A 16,012-nucleotide genomic window follows, 5' to 3' on the forward strand; every position below is an offset into this window, starting at 1 on the left:
ACCGTTAGGGCCAACGAAGAGAAAGGGGTGGACTTTCTTGTCCAGCTCCTCCCCCTTGGCCCAGTGGCTGTTTTGATTGGCACATGACTTCGGCTCGGCCCCCGCTTTGAAGGCACCTGTCTGTCTCCCATTAGGTACGCGGCCTCTAACGCCCACACTCCATGCCTTCCTCCGCTTTCCCCACCCACTTCCAGGACCAACCAATTACTTCAAGGCAGAATATGCCCCCGCAACCAATTAAAAAGAGCTCTAAACTTGACGGACGACTTCCCGCCCCTGGACTGTCCTAGCTCCTCCCCGCGACCAATTGTTTTAGGAGAGGGGGGCGGATACATCCAATCAGCACTACACAGGTCTCTTGATTGACGTTCAGGTCCTCGCGCTGGCGTGTTGTGCCCTGAGGCGGGAGGAGGAGGAGGAGCGGGGAGGAAAACCCGAGCCAATCCTAGAAGGCTGCGCGGGAGGCCAATCGAACGCCGCGCCTTGGAGCGATCACCCAATCCGCGAAAGGGGGCAGGGCGCATCCCTGCCAGGAACCAATAGAACGCCTCCAAGGGTCAGGAGCGACGTTCAGCGGGAGCAATGACAGGCCTATATTCGGGACTCGGGGGCGGGTCGGCGCCAGAGACGAGAAGAGAGGAGGGGAGGCCTCCTCCGCCGCCGCCATCTTGGACCGGGCCCGGTCAGCTTCCGCGGAGCCATCGGCAGACGCCGCGGCCTCCCTTGAGCCCCGACCCCCGTCGTCAGAACAACCCCGGGCCCACTCCCCCAACCCCACTTCCGCTTCGCGCCGCTATCGCGATAGCGCCCGGGCCCGGGGCGCGAGAAAAAGGCGGCGGGCGCTCGCCTCCCCCGCCTGTCGCGATACGCTCCTCAGCGGCGGCGCCAGCTCCTGTGGTGAGAGCGTCAGGCTCGACTGGGCCGGACCCCTTCCCCTCCTCCCCCCGGCGCCATCGGCCGCCCTTCCCGCAGCCTCCCGCCCTGGCGACACCGCCGTCTGTCGCGACATGGCCTCCCCTCGCCTGCCCCCTGCCGCCGCCTCTGCAGCGCGGGGCTCCCGGCGGGGGGCGGCTCCCTCCCTCTCGCCCTCCCGTTCCTCCGCCTCTTTCACGCCCCTCAGCGCCGCCCGGGGGTCCTTCCGCGACCCGGACCCCGGGCCCCGCCCGCCGCCACCTCCCCGCGTGGCATCGCGTCGGGCCCCCCGGTGGGGGTGTGAGGGTGCGAAGCCTCCCGGGCGCGAGGTGCCCGCCCCTCTCCGCGTCGGTATTGGTTCCTGGCTGCAAGGATGGAGGCGCCCCTGGTCCCAGGTGCCCGCCCTCTCGGGGCTCAGGTGCCTGCCCCCCTCGGCCTCGGTCCTTCGCGTTGGGGGGCAGCCTCCGCGCCGGGGCTTCTCTCTCGACGGTGGCGGGGTGGGGGGTGTGCCAACACCCCGGGACGAGGACCTCAGCTGGGTGGGGGAGTCGCCCTTCCCAGGACCGAGGCCACCCTCCGCATCCGTCCTCACTGCTCCCCGGAGCGCAGCCTCCCCTGGGTCTCAGGTTCCAGCTGTCCGTCCGTATCGGATGGGAGCCTCTTGGGAGAGGAGTGGAGGAGAAACTCCTCGTTAGTTGGAGCCTTTGCCGAAGTTTGCACCTCTGTAGTCTGCAGCTCTTCCCTCTCGTAGCGAGAAGCGCCCTGGGTGGCTCAAGCCTCGCATCCCGCTGCACCGGGCGCCTGCCTTTTGGGGGGGTCTGGCTTTCCCCTACCTGGGGTGCAGGACCGTCCTCAGTGTGGCCCACGTCTGGCCTCAGCTCTCACACTTCCTGGATCGTGGTGTCTGCCCCTGGCTTTGCAGCCTTGAACTCCCCTGCATCCTGACTCTCCGACCTGGGTGTGGGCCTCTCCCGGTGATGTCAGGGCCACTGTGGTCTTGCTGCTGGGGGCTGCTGGGCTCCCCTGGCGCTCAGGTGCCTGGGGAAGGTTTCGTGGTGAAGGACACTAAGCCCCCACGCTGTCCATGTTAGTGAGCTCCCACTGCGGGCAGCGCCAGCTCCTCTTTCTGAGCAGTCCCTGCCTCTCAGTGCAGGGCGGCCACCCACCCCGGGGTGAGCTCTCGTGCCCTTTTGGTGAGGGGTTTTGATGTCTCCCCTCACTCCTTTCACCCCTGCCTGTGAGGCGGCTTCTGCCTTCACACCAGTCTTCTCCTTTAGGGTGTCATCTCTCCAGGGACCAAGAAGCCCACTGCCCTTGATATTTGCATCAGATCCCACACTGTGGGTTTGTTGTCTTCCCATCTACCCTCACACCGGGTGTCACAGTTGGAGAACAAGGGTTTCGCTTTCCTGCCCTGCTGCTGGTACTCCATGGGAGTAGGAAGCTTCCTAGACCCGGGTTCCTGTACTGCGAGGTGGGGGCTCTTCCCTCTGGGGCTGTGCCTTCTCTCCAGGGTAAGGACCCTTTCTTGGTGTTGCCTCCCCCAGGGATAAGGTTCTTGCCATCCTTGGTATTGGTACGGCTGCTCTTCTGGACTTGAGGTGTCCACGCCTCTGCGTGTGTCCCCACCGTAAGGCTGAGGATTCCTCTCGGATGCAGGTGCCCCCGGCTAATGCTTCCAAAACCCCCTCTTGATTTTTCACTGTATGGGGTGAGGCATAGTTGCCTGGCTGTGTGGATCTAAGATACCTGAGTCTCAAGCGGGAGACTCCACTGTAGACCCCGTCCCTGGGACCAGAGACTTCTCTGGTGTAGACTTTCCGAAGTAGGAGTTTCCAGCCCCCCACCCTTGGCAGGGGCATCTCGGTGGAGATGACTACCTCCACCCCAGGCCCTAACGCATCCTCCTTCTAGAGTCTCAGAGCCTCTGTGTGGCCATGTCAGCAGCCACCCGGGTTAAGGATCACCCTTCAACATCAGTTCCCAGAGCTCCTTGCTACAGAGGCAGAAGTTCTCCCAGATCAAAGGCGCCTCATGACAAAGACCACTGTGTGGGCACATGACAGCCCTCAAGGTTAAGGACTGCCTGGTATTAGTTCCCCAGGACTAAGCCTCCTGCCCCTCCCTCCTCGAGTCTTTGTGTGGTGGTATATCATCTTCCCTGAGGTGAAGTTTGGGGGGCTCTTCTTGACTGGTTTTGGCCCTCATTTAGGCGTGTTGGCTCCTGTGAGGCTGGTGTCCTGCTCACCCCACCCATTGTGGGTCCCTGCCCTGTGGGAGTGTGTGTTCCTCTTGGGTGAGTCTCCTCCTGGGCCAAGGTTCCCAGAGTCCTCAGTGCTCTTGGGGAGCCTTCGGTGCCGGAGCGCAGGTTCTTCACGCCTGGGAGTGGACCTGCGAGCACCACCTTCCTTGGAGGATCTTGGTGGACGCCCCACTGACTACAGGAAATGGGGCTCTTTCTTCTCTGGCAGCGTCTCTGCTTCGAGACTCAAGCTCCAGCTTCCCTTCTCTCTGGTCCTTTGCTGGGGGGACCAAAGGTACAGACACCCTCATGATATAGGAGTTTTCTTAGGGGGGAAGGTGTTGTCTCTGCTGTGACTAAGGCTCCAGCCTCTCTAGGGGACAAGTACCCTGGGCCTGTGGCACTTGCCCCTTCTCTGTGGAGGAGCTGCCTCCTCACTGGGTCTCCGCTGTAGCCGACTTCGATGTCACGCTGTTCTGTCTGAAACATCACCTTCCTAGGTTAGGGCTCTTGTTCCCCTCCAGCTGGCTGCTGACCCCTCCAGCACTTCCTTCTCTGGCTGCCACAGTGTGGTCTCCTCTCTGGGGGTATTCTTCCTCTGTACTAGGGTGCCAGTCCTTTCCGTGTGGAGACGCAGGGAGGGTGTCACCTCCCTAAGGTGTTGATTGCCTTGTTTAGGGGTGAAGACCATGAGACCTCTTCTCTCTCTGGGCTGGAGCACCTGCCCATGACCCTCTGTTGGGTTCCTGGGATGGAAAGAGGGAGCGTAAGCTCTCGTTTCACATGCTTGTTCCCCCTATGCAGTAAGAGGCTTTTCTGTGTTGGGGTGTTGGACTTTGGTGAGGATCCCTGCACACCTCAGGGTTGGTGTCCGGGCCCTTGCCTTGTATAAGCTCCCTGGATCAAAGGGACCTGCCCCTCCTCAGTCAGAATCCCCACTGTGGCACTTTCTCCTGGGTCCTTTTGTTGTTGCTTTGCCTTCCTGGAGCTTCCCCAGGTGTGGCATGTTAGCTGACTCTGGGCGGGGGTGCTGCCTTTTGCTTTAGGTTGGGCCTTTTACTGAGGAGATTTAAGTCCCCTCAAGTGTAAGGTAGCACCCCTACCTAGGACCACCCAGAATGGGTCCCGGCAGTGTTGGGAAAGTTCTCCCTGGGGTTAGGGTACCAGCCCTGTCCTCTATGGGCTTCTTGTTCTAAAGCACACCCGTCCTATATGGTTGCTGCTAGTCACATGTGGTGATTAGTAACTAGTTAAAAATGAAAAATTTGGTTCCTCCATTACACTTGCCATATTTCAGATGTTCAGTGGCCAACAGATAAGCATGAATAGAGTGTTTCCAGCATTGCAAAGTTCTGTTGAACAGCACTGTTTGGCAGATGTTCCCTTCCTTGTGGGTGAGGACCCTCTTGGTGTGACTTCCCTCTGTATTGAGGTTCTTAGTCCTCAGTATGGGGCTGTTTCTGTCTTTACAGTAAGTGACTACTCCCGGGTGTCCTGCCCTGCACAAGTAGAGTGGGAGCAGCCCCTGGATCCCAGGGAACTGTGCTTTTCATTATAGGCCCCCTCCCTGGAGGGGAAGAGGGCGATCTCCACTGGTATCTCAGAAGTCTTCTTAGCATAAGCCTCTCTCCCCAGGGCTCCCTGGTCTCGCTGTCAGGCCCTAAGGTGTGTCTTCCCTTGGACTCAAGCTCCTTGGTACTCCCTTTTGACCTCAGTCTTCTCTGGGTTCCATGTAACTTCCTTTAAAATAAAGACGCTCCTCTCTTTAAGTTTTGGGTTCCTGCCCTGATGGTGCATGTTTCCCTGAGTCTAAATTACCAATCCGCTTGATACGGGATTCCTTCGTGTGTGCAGATTGGCTCCCCACAGCTGTGGTACCTTTGCACCCTCTTATCTTAGTAAGATTTCTGTTTTCTCCCAGGTCTCTCTTGGGTACTGCCTTCTGTCCCCAAATCTCTAACCTTCTTGGTGTCAGTTTCTTTGGGTTAGGAGTGTTATTTCGTTTTGGTTTAAGGATCCTGCTCTGGAATAAATTTCTTGGTGGTTTAAGTCCCTTCTGCTTGGCATTCAGCCCTGTCTGTATGAGTGGGTTCAGCTCTTCATAGTTTTCGGCATCTCTGCTCGCCGTCATTTTCCCCCACCCCCAATCTTTCTTCTCTCACCTACAGCTTACACACACACACACAACACACACGCACACACCCTTCTCTGTGAGCTGCCAGTTTCGCTTGTCTGCTGGCTTGTCTGAGGGATGACCTCTTCTAGCCACCTCTGTACCCAGCCCCTCCGAGTAGGAAGTGTGATCTGCAGGGCTAATGCCTTCATCCCAGTCATCAGCTGTGTGCAGCATGACTTTGTCCTGCTCTGAAAAATCTTTTTGAGTGTAATCTGGGGAGAAGGGACTCCATGCTACAGGAATTTTCCACTTCCTGAGTCAGAGGCACACAAAAAAGTATGTAACTTTTCTTGTTTCAACAAACTTATGGGGTCCTCTGTTGGCCAGACACTATGCTGGGCAGTCAAGTGAGCATCAGGAGAACTGGGACTGGTTTCTTGTCAGATAGCAAATGCTTCTTTCCTTTACCAGTCCCACCTACCTCACTATGCTGACAAGGTCCATGTCTCTGGGATTTTACCAGCCGGAGAATACGTGTTAATTCTTCTCCAATCTCTCCTAGCAGCGTCAGTCTCCAAGAGAGTATGAAGAGAGTGCGTCTGTAGGGCAGGGAAGATGGCGGACAAGCGCAAACTCCAAGGTACTAGACTGACTTCCTACTGCACCTGTAGCCACGTGCTCCCTCTTCTGAGGACTACTCTTTAGATACCTGCCGCCTGGGCAGGATTCTCACAGCCTTCTTCCTCCCTGGCCAGGTGAGATTGATCGCTGCCTCAAGAAGGTGTCCGAGGGCGTGGAGCAGTTTGAAGATATTTGGCAGAAGGTACAGGGGCTGAGACCTTAATCATCTGGGTCTTCAGAGAGGAGGGCACAGGAAGAAGGCTCAGGACCTCTGAGTGTTGGCCAGGGGGAGGGGCTACATATTGCAGATGCTGAAGACCTAAGAGAATCAGCTCTCAGACTCATTGGGGGTAGGGGTTGGGTGTCCTTGAGTCCCCAGCATAAGGAAGACTCACTGGAGTGGGTACTGGGACATCCCCTCCCACACTGACTTCTGAATTCCCTCCATCCCCCAGCTCCACAATGCAGCCAACGCGAACCAGAAAGAAAAGTATGAGGCTGACCTAAAGAAGGAGATTAAGAAGCTACAAGTGAGGGGGCTGGGGGCCTGGACGCCTGTGTCCTGAGGGTTGAGGGAACTGGGAGAGTGGACTGCTGGGTCCCAGGGAGAAGGAGCTGTGGGGCCCCAGTTCCCGGGTCCTGAGGTCTGACTTTCTTGCTTTTCCCATACGCAGCGGCTGAGGGACCAGATCAAGACATGGGTAGCGTCCAATGAGATCAAGGACAAGAGGCAGCTTATAGACAACCGCAAGCTCATTGAGACGGTAGGAGCCTAGAGCCTGAGTCCTAGAGAGGTGGGAAGGTCACCAGATTCTTGAGATCTCAAGGGGCGGAGGCAGCGCGGCCAGACCCCAGAGTTCCTCAAGAGAAGTAGGGTTTCTGCACCTAAGGGAGGGGAAGAGGCAGCGGACTCGGAGCTCAGAAAGTAGGGTCATGAGGCTCAGGTCTGAGTGTCTGCTGGCCCTTAGTCAGCTCCTTTCCCGCCTTTGAGAGCCCACTGCCGACTGCACTCTCTACAGCAAATGGAACGGTTCAAAGTTGTGGAACGAGAGACCAAAACCAAAGCTTACAGTAAGGAGGGCCTGGGCCTGGCCCAGAAGGTAGATCCTGCCCAGAAGGAGAAGGAAGAGGTTGGCCAGTGGCTCACGGTGAGTTGGGATGGAGAAGAGGAGGTGAACTCTGAGGATCCTGAGTCTTGGGTGTAGGCGGGAACCCTGGCTGATGGCTTTCCTCTTCCTCTCCCTCCCCTAGAATACCATCGACACGCTCAACATGCAGGTGGACCAGTTTGAGAGTGAGGTGGAGTCACTGTCAGTGCAGACGCGCAAGAAGAAGGGCGACAAGGATGTGAGTGAGGGAGACCCCACACCTTTGGGATGGGGATGGGCCTGGGGATGGGCTGGCCAGCAGGAGGCCAGTCATTTAGGCTCCTGGGAGTTGGGGCCTGGATTCCTCAGGCGGACAGGGCCAGCAGCCGGGATTAGGGATTTGAGAGACAGGATCGGGAGGGCTTAGCAGCTGCCTAGGTGGGGCAGGGAGGAGGTCAGACAGAATCTCAGGGTCCCCTGGGTGTCTGGGTAGACAGTGGGGCCTTCGTGAAGAGGAACGATTTGGGGGAAGGTGAATGCAGGTTGAGCTTGAGCCACAGAGTAAGTGTGAGACCTGAAGGACACCCATGGCAAGAGGCCTCCTGGCATCCAGAGGACGCTGGTCCTAGGGAGAGCACAGTGGGTAGAGACAAGCAGAACATGGAGAAGGCAGAGAACTGGGCCTGAAGGAAGAGAGGAATCTGGGACGAAGCTGGATATTGGGGTCCCAGGTTCTAAAATCTGGGATTGTGGGCTATGAGTTCAGAGGGATACAAACTGTATGGACTTGTTGAAACCAGAAACACAGGGAGGGGAGAGCCGGGTCCTCAGAGAAGCTGTGGGTGGGAAAGGGTCAGGAAGTGGAAGATGACAGGGTTGGGTGTCAGATTCTGAGGGGTTTGGGAACCAGGGGCTTTTGGGGAGATGATGGGTCCTCGAACAGAGCAGGGATTTGGAACTGAGACTAAGATGTTCAATCCGAAAGGGGCCTTGAGAGGAGGGCAGGAGCGAGGCTTATGGATCTTTGCTCCCTCTGGGATAAATGGGTGGGGTTGGGGGGTCCTAGTGATGACAAATATCATCACGATTCTAAACAGCAAGCTCCTCACAAATGGGGGTTATCATTGTTACTGCTGGAGCAAGCTGGAGGGTATCCGTATGCCAGAGGCAGTCAGTGGTGGGCGGGCTCAGTTGAGAAATCAGGTGAAGTGCAGATGGAGGCCAAGTCATGGGATGGCACAAGGACCTCTGGGGTTGTTTAGAGATTTCCAAGGACTCCTGGAGCCAGAAAGGTGTGGGAAGAGGAGGGAGCAGAGCAGTGGGATCCCAAGATGTCAAGCCCTGTGGTCCCCACGGGGCTCAGAGGGGGGGTGGACCCCGTACTGCGCCACCCCAGACGGGGCTGGCGTGGAGGCTTTGGGTCTCCACAGGGGTCAGGGACTGAGGACAGGTTCTGTGGGGGCAGGAGGGGCCAAGCAGGTGGTCTGCAGCCCCTGAGCCTGGCCCTGGGCTCGCCAGCAGAAGCAGGACCGGATCGAGGGCTTGAAGCGGCACATCGAGAAGCACCGCTACCACGTGCGCATGCTAGAGACCATCCTGCGCATGCTGGACAATGACTCCATCCTCGTTGATGCCATCCGCAAGATCAAGGACGACGTTGAGTACTATGTCGACTCATCCCAGGACCCCGACTTCGAGGAGAACGAGTTTCTCTACGATGACCTGGACCTCGAGGACATTCGTGAGGCCCTGGGGCTGATCGTGGCACAGGAAGTGAGGGCCCAGAGTGGGCTATGTGAGCCAGCTAAGCATGCCCTTCTGCCCCCACAGCACAGGCGCTGGTCGCCACCTCCCCCCCCAGCCACAGCCACATGGAGGATGAGATCTTCAACCAGTCCAGCAGCACACCCACCTCGACCACCTCCAGCTCTCCCATCCCGCCCAGCCCAGCCAACTGTACCACGGTGAGGCCCCACGGGGCACTAGTACCTTGTGTTTCCAGCAGGGCTGGACTGGAGGAGGCAAATCTGGGCCACTCCAAAGTGGCTAGGGGAGAGTAACTGAGGAAACACAGATCTAGGTATCCAGGGTCTAGGCTCTTGGAGCACACCCTAAGATCCTACATCTGGGTCCCTAAAGAACATAAAGAGTAATAGGGTGTATCCTGGGCCATTTTAGGTCCTGGATCTGGGAGGTGGGAGGGGCCGGTGCCTGGGCTGCCTGAGGAGGCTGGGTAGCTGGCCACCTTGGGCAGGGATCCAAGGGTTGGATTCCCTGTGGAGAGCAGGTTCCCAGATCCTTAAGGGGCTGGTGGGTCAGTGCTGGCTCCCAGAAAACAAGAACACTGGAGAGCCTGAATTTAGGTGGTTTCTCCAGGCAGATTAGGGACAGCCGTTTGACCAGCTCTGGGGCTGCAGTGGCAGTCAGTTGGGCCCAGGGCCCGGGACATTCAGAGATTGGCGGTTCTCTGTCAGACCCCCAGAGGTCACACAGGTTTCTGTTCTGCCTCTCCTACCTCAGGAAAACTCTGAAGATGATAAGAAGAGAGGACGTTCCACAGACAGTGAAGTCAGCCAGGTGGGTGTGAGTCTGTAATGGATGGGCATGTTGGGCAATATCCCAAAGGCATATTGAGGCCTGAGTGCTGGCCACTGTGCTGAGCTGGTGGACACAGGTGGGTCAGAAATCAGTGTTGCCCTGAGGGCAGGTGGCCAGGGCAACTGGACAGGTGACTGGGGCTGTGGTCAAGGGGGTGGCACAGGTCACCCCCGGCCTGGCCAGGCAGGCAGGAGATGCTGCTGTGGAGTGCCCTGGGCTTGAGAGTCAGGTGAGTTTGCCTGGCAGGGAGAGGCGGCAGCCAGTAACAAGGGGAAATTGTGACAGAAAGCTTGGAAGTGTGGAGAGATGGCTGGCCAGGTGTGCAGGGCCAGGGGTCCAACTGTGAGCACAGGGAGTGGGACTCTCAGGCTGAGGGGCTCAGGCTTTGTGGACCTGAGTGGCCTCCAGAGCCAAACAAGCCTAGGAAGTGATGAGGCCTTTGCTGTGCTGATAATACACACTTCAAGTTTCTGAGAGGAGACGGTGGTGGGCAGTGCTTCTCCAACTCCTTTAACATCGCCCAGGACAGGAGCCTGCTTTCAGAAACGCTGCTACAGAAGAATGTTAGGCAGGAGCAGCGTGGGCCTGAGGCCCCTCTGTGGGCTAACAGGATGGATGGTTTCGAGGGGACACCCTGAGGGAGCACTGAGGGGCTGGCATGGAGACTAAGACGACCCGCAGGTAGTAGGGAGGGCGGGCAGCAGGGCCAGGAGGTGATGAGGAGAGACACTGAGGCAGGTACTCCAGGGGCCAGGCTGGGCTCTGCCACCTTCCCAGGCTCCCACTGCCAAGCAGCGATCCCAGGAGAGAAGTGGTTAGTCAGTCCTGTTGGGCTCTTGGTAAGCGCAGGGAGCCTGTGGGGTGGCTGGAAAGAAGTTCAGGAGGTGGTTAGGCTCGGCAGCCTGAGTGCTGTCGGCAGCTGCCTGCAGTGGGGATGCCATGAGCACATTTACCCTCCCACCGATTTCTGGAGCGCTGGTAACTTACAGCCCTGTGAGTAGTTCCTGTGACCCTTCAGGTGACGTTCAGAATGACTATCCAGCTTCCAGCTGTTTTCCTTTCTACGCTTGGACATTAAGCTGCTCTAGCTAATCTCATATTCAGGACATTTAGATGTTTCCCACTAGTCCCCTGGCTTCCAACACATGGATCTTCTCTGGCTGACAACCTAAGTTGTGGTCAGATCCCTGTGGGGGTGTCCGTGGGGCAGTGTCCAGGCAGGACTTGGGAAGCTGGGCAGGCTGGAAATCAGTGTGTGTTTTAAGCATGAAGGTGACTGAAGCCATGAGGGTGAGTAAGGTCACCCAGGTTCCCAGGAGGGCGGGAGCAGTTGGGGGCAGCGAGGCCAGAGAGGAGGCTGCTGGGACGAAAATGGAGCCTGAGGTGGGGGTGGTGAGGGAGACCAGCTGGCCCACTGGGTCCTGATCCTCTGCTCTCTCCCACCCGCAGTCTCCAGCCAAAAACGGCTCCAAGCCTGTCCACAGCAACCAGCACCCTCAGTCCCCAGCTGTGCCGCCCACCTACCCCTCTGGCCCCCCGCCTGCTGCCTCTGCCTTGAGCACCACTCCTGGCAACAATGGGGTCTCCGCCCCAGCAGCACCCCCAAGTGCCCTGGGCTCCAAGGCCAGTCCAGCTCCCAGCCACAACTCGGGTACCCCTGCCCCCTATGCCCAGGCTGTGGCCCCACCGGCTACCAGTGGGCCCAGCACGACCCAGCCCCGGCCCCCCAGCGTCCAGCCTGGCGGAGGCGGCGGCGGCGGAGGTGGAGGGAGCGGCAGCAATAGTAACAGCAGTGCCGGTGGAGGGGCTGGCAAGCAGAATGGCGCCACCAGTGAGTGGGGAGGCAGCGGGGTGGGCATGGGCGGGGCTGGGCAGCCACCGGCAGCCCTTCCCATTTTATTCTTTGTTCCCAGGTTACAGCTCAGTTGTGGCAGACAGCCCGGCAGAGGTGGCTTTGAGCAGCAGTGGGGGCAACAATGCCAGCAGCCAGGCCCTGGGCCCCCCTTCCGGCCCCCACAACCCACCTCCCAGCACCTCGTGAGTGTCTCGGCCATCGGCAGGGTTGGGATGGCAGCCTTTTGGCACAGAGAGCCGCTGGTGCCTCACCCCTGCATCAGTGGGTTCTGGGACCCCCGCCCTTGCTGCTGGGAATGTCCGAGCACTGTCCTCCACCTCTGTCGGGTGTTAACTCCCCCACTTCTTTCCAGCACGGAAACTACATCAGCCTCCCTGCTTTGCCCTTCAGAACATTCTAAAATATGTTCTCATCTAAGTGGAAGTTTTCTCAAGAGCCCCATACCCTTTCCTCCCCATTTCTGTGACCTGCCCAAGGCTACCTGACTGCCACCGCAGGGTCACTGTTCCACTTTTCCAAGTGAATTGTCCCGAAGTCCTCCTTCCTCTGCAGCCACTCCTCCAAATCTTAGCTCAGACCGTTCCACTGTGTCCGCCTGTTTCCCGAAGACTGCCCCAAGAAAGATCAATGCGCACAAAGGAAAGGCCTGCTTCCTGGCCCTCACCCCAGCTCCAGCTGGCCTGCCCAAGAGGGAATGGGCCCTGTGTCCACCTGCCCAAGGCAGCTGGTTTTGATCAGCCTGTGGCCTGGTGGAGCACCCGAGAAGCCTCACCCCCACCCCCGCAGCTCTGCTCTACTGATGAGAAACCATTCCAAAGATTGGGTTCTGCTTTTGTTTGCCCAGAGCCACTTTGTCCCATCTGTCTACCCTCGGCCGCCCCTCTCAGATCCCGTCTGATGTGTGCAGTCTCCCCTCCCTCCAGCCAGGCCTCTCTGCCCATCCCACCCTCGGACCCTCCTCTCAACCCCTCTCTTCCATGCTCTCCAGGAAGGAACCCAGTGCGGCAGCCCCAACAGGGGCTGGGGGTGTGGCCCCAGGCTCAGGGAACAACTCAGGGGGACCCAGCCTCCTGGTGCCACTGCCTGTGAATCCTCCCAGCTCCCCAACGCCCAGCTTCAGTGATGCCAAGGCAGCCGGTGCCCTGCTCAATGGGCCTCCACAGTTCACCGCCCCGGAAATCAAGGTGGGCTCCTTGGACATCCCCCGAGCCTCTGTGTCCTGACTCTGCTGTTCCTTTCCTCCAGGTCTCCAGCTGCACCCCCTGCCCCACCCCTTTCTGGATCTCTCTCTCTCTAGCTTTCTGTCCCCTTCTCACACTTGCTGCTTCTGCAGGTCTTTTGTACCACTCTCCCCGTGACCTTGATCTCTGGGGCTCTCACACCTCCCCTCTTGTTCCTTCCAAAGCTGTGTTTCTGTGGGTCTCTCCCTTTTTCTTGGTTTTACTTGTTGCTTGCTGTCTCTGGGTCTCCATCTACATCCCCACCCAGGCCCTCAGTTTCTGTCCCCGTTGGTCCTCACAAGGCATACCAGTCTCTCGAGTTCACATGACCCATTACTTAGCTCACTACCCTCCTTTTCCTAGCTAAGAAACCATTTCAGGCAAGAAAACACTTGTTGAAGTCCACTGGGGGCCAAGCTTTGTGCTGGGTGAATGCAGCCTGGTTCCTCCCTTTAGGAAGCTTCCCTGCAGGGAAGGTTGCTGTGGGCCCACCAAGGGGCATCTGAGCTGACCTGGGAGACAGGCCCAGGAAGGCTCTGAGAGGGGGTGATGTTTAAGCTGAGACCTGGACCAGGCAGGGGGGCTAATAGCTGCAGGAAGGGCTTCAGGAGGTGCTTTAGGAGGAGCATGCATCTTTAGGAGGCTGGGCAGGATGCAGCAGAGAGGAGAGAGGTGTCCACTCTGCAGGAGGCAGTGCCACCAGCTGCAGGGCTGAGATAGTGGGTGTAGCAGGACAGGACGGGGGGTCCTGATCATCCAGGCTCAGGAGCTGGGGCTTGGCTTGTGAGCCAGTATCCTGTAGCGCAGCTTCCACGGGGAGGCAGCGTGTGCGCCCGGGCTGTCCGGGTCCAAGTCTCGGCATTGTCCTTTCTGTGCCTTCCCTTCATCTGGGAAATGGCAATAACCACGATTATACCTACCATATAGGTTTATTTGGAAGACTAAATCATTCTTATAAAGCTCTTGGAACAGTTTCTGACCCAACAGAAGCATTAATTTTTTTTTTTTGAGATGGAGTCTTACTCTGTCACCAAGGCTGGAGCGCAGTGGCGCTATCTGGCTCACTGCAAGCTCTGCCTCCCGGGTTCAAGTGATTCTTCTGCCTCGGCCTACTGAGTAGCTGGGACTACAGGTGCCTGCCACCACGCCCGGCTAATTTTTGTATTTTTAGTAGAGATGAGGTTTCACCATGTTGATCAGGTGGGTCTCGAGCTCCTAACCTCAGGTGATCCGCCCGCCTCAGCCTCTCGAAGTGCTGCGATTACAGGTGTGAGCCACCGTGCCTGGCCCAAATTTTAGAAGTATGGTAGACAAGATATTTATAGTGCATGCATTTTTCTGGAAAAAGGGGAAACAGTAGCTTTGAGATTTTCAAAAGGGGTCCATACCTTTTAACATCACCACTAACAAAAGGAATTGCTGCGGGGGTCGGGAACCGTGGCAAGGTTTGGAGTAGAGAAGGAACAACATGACTTCATGGGGAAGGTCCCCCGGGGCTGGTGAGGACAGGATGGAGGGAGGGTGGTCTGGGTAAGAGAGGACAGGCTTGGGCTGCGTGGGGCATGGTGGCGTGACAGGGAAGGGAGCCATCCAAGGTGGGTTAGAAGCAGGATGGATAGCCGGGCGCGGTGGCTCACACCTGTAATCTCAGCTCTTAGGGAGGCAGAGGCGGGAGGATAACTTGAGCTCAGGAGTTTGAGACCTGCCTGGGCAATATAGCAAAAAATAGCAAAACAGGATGGATAAGCCTTGGCGACTGAAGCAGTGTGGAGTCCCGCACAGGGCTGGAGTTAGGGACAGCTGCACGTGGCCGGAGGAGATGGAGGAACCAGCCCTGACTTTGGGGAACAGAAGCCTGCTGTAACCTTTGTAATCGGAAACGAGGCTGTGGCTACAGGTCTGGAGACCCAGCCTACCTGTTGCCAGCAAGGAGACTGAAGCCTAGCAGGGCTGGGCTCACCCTGATCCCTGTCACCCCATGCCAGTCAGAGGCAGACAGCTGAGCATGTAGACTCCTGCCTCCTTCAAGACAGGCGGGAGCTCTCCCAGCATGTGGGTGTCCCTAGTGAAGCAGCGTGTACTGTTGGCACATCCTTTGACAAAAATGGTAGCGCACTGTACATATTCTGCAGGTTGGCGTTTACTTCTGTAGTGTGTCACGGACTTGTGTTTTGAAAATCTCCGTGCAGTATTCCACGGTGCAGAGTCCCACTTACTAGACGTTCCTCTGCTGATGAATGCGTCAGTCGTTTCCAGTTGTTTCCCTACAGTTTGATGCTTTTACCTGTCATGGGTAGATCATGAGGAGTGGCTCATTGGCCCTCCACAGCCCCCAAGCAGGGCAGGCGAGCGCATCTGGGACCTGTGTCAGGCTGCACTTGCTGCTGCAGCACAAGTGCTCAGGCCAGGCCTCTCTTTTCCTCCCCAGGCCCCTGAGCCTCTGAGCTCCTTGAAATCCATGGCGGAACGGGCAGCCATCAGCTCTGGCATTGAGGACCCTGTGCCAACGCTGCACCTGACTGAGCGAGGTGAGGAACCCAGGATGGTGGGGAAGCAGTGGGCCAAAGAGGAGGGGCTGACCCCTGACCCATCCTCACTACTGAGGGGCCGACCCCCACCTCTCCCCACAGACATCATCCTGAGCAGCACATCAGCACCTCCGGCCTCAGCTCAGCCACCGCTGCAGCTGTCAGAGGTGAACATACCGCTGTCACTGGGTGTCTGTCCGCTGGGCCCTGTGCCCCTCACCAAGGAGCAGCTCTACCAGCAGGCCATGGAAGAGGCCGCCTGGCACCACATGCCCCACCCCTCTGACTCTGAGCGTATCCGGTGAGGGCCACAGGGAAGGGGGGTGGGCTGGGGCTCGAGTCTTAGCAAGGAGGCAGTGGCTAAACCTGTGAGGCTGTGGGTAGAGCGCCAGGCCCCTGACTTGGGCTCTCCACTGAAGGTCAGCACCGCCCTGGGTCTTTCTGTACCATCTCCCCCGTGGGGATGCAGTTCTGAGCACCCTTTTGATCAGGGCAGGACTAGTAGGCAGCTGGCACTGACCTTCCTGTTGCTCCCACAGGCAGTACCTTCCCCGGAACCCCTGTCCGACGCCCCCCTACCACCACCAGATGCCACCCCCACACTCGGACACTGTGGAGTTCTACCAGCGCCTGTCGACCGAGACACTCTTCTTCATCTTCTACTATCTGGAGGTACAGCAGGGCCCCCGGGGCAGCCTCGGGCCCCCCGGCTTCGCCGCCACCGCCGCCGTCCCCCCTCGGGCTGGAGGGGTGAGGTGGGTGCCCCACTGCGGCCACTGGGACCGCACCCCCTCCCTATTCCCAGTCCTGGGCCCAAACCCCGCCCCCCCAC

General features: G+C 58.3%; 1 protein-coding gene across 7 annotated transcripts in view; it reads left to right on the plus strand.

The window, feature by feature from the left end:
- Positions 1-598: 598 nt before the first annotated feature.
- CNOT3 (CCR4-NOT transcription complex subunit 3) overlaps positions 599-16,012 on the plus strand; it is an 18,420-nt gene continuing 3,006 nt past the window's right edge. The window contains exons 1-16 of one of the 7 annotated variants that reach the window (XR_001885531.1): positions 599-897; positions 5,836-5,910; positions 6,026-6,093; positions 6,347-6,421; positions 6,566-6,655; positions 6,911-7,039; positions 7,143-7,238; positions 8,498-8,720; positions 8,810-8,943; positions 9,500-9,556; positions 11,027-11,408; positions 11,491-11,614; positions 12,421-12,616; positions 15,081-15,180; positions 15,283-15,481; positions 15,720-15,935. Coding sequence is in view for 5 of the 7 variants with exons in the window: in XM_017871803.1 (XP_017727292.1) it covers positions 5,886-5,910; positions 6,026-6,093; positions 6,347-6,421; positions 6,566-6,655; positions 6,911-7,039; positions 7,143-7,238; positions 8,498-8,720; positions 8,810-8,943; positions 9,500-9,556; positions 11,027-11,408; positions 11,491-11,614; positions 12,421-12,616; positions 15,081-15,180; positions 15,283-15,481; positions 15,720-15,852 (2,031 nt within the window). In the remaining 2 variants the exon portion in view is untranslated. Of the gene's footprint in view, positions 898-2,443; positions 3,450-5,630; positions 5,911-6,025; positions 6,094-6,346; positions 6,422-6,565; positions 6,656-6,910; positions 7,040-7,142; positions 7,239-8,497; positions 8,721-8,809; positions 8,944-9,499; positions 9,557-11,026; positions 11,409-11,490; positions 11,615-12,420; positions 12,617-15,080; positions 15,181-15,282; positions 15,482-15,719; positions 15,936-16,012 lie in introns of those variants that run through there. The other 6 variants (XR_001885532.1, XM_017871803.1, XM_017871802.1 and 3 more) reach the window with 6 other exon arrangements.

The sequence above is a fragment of the Rhinopithecus bieti genome, unplaced genomic scaffold (genome assembly GCF_001698545.2).
Source record: "Rhinopithecus bieti isolate Rb0 unplaced genomic scaffold, ASM169854v2 scaffold_6949, whole genome shotgun sequence".
NCBI lineage: Eukaryota > Metazoa > Chordata > Mammalia > Primates > Cercopithecidae > Rhinopithecus > Rhinopithecus bieti.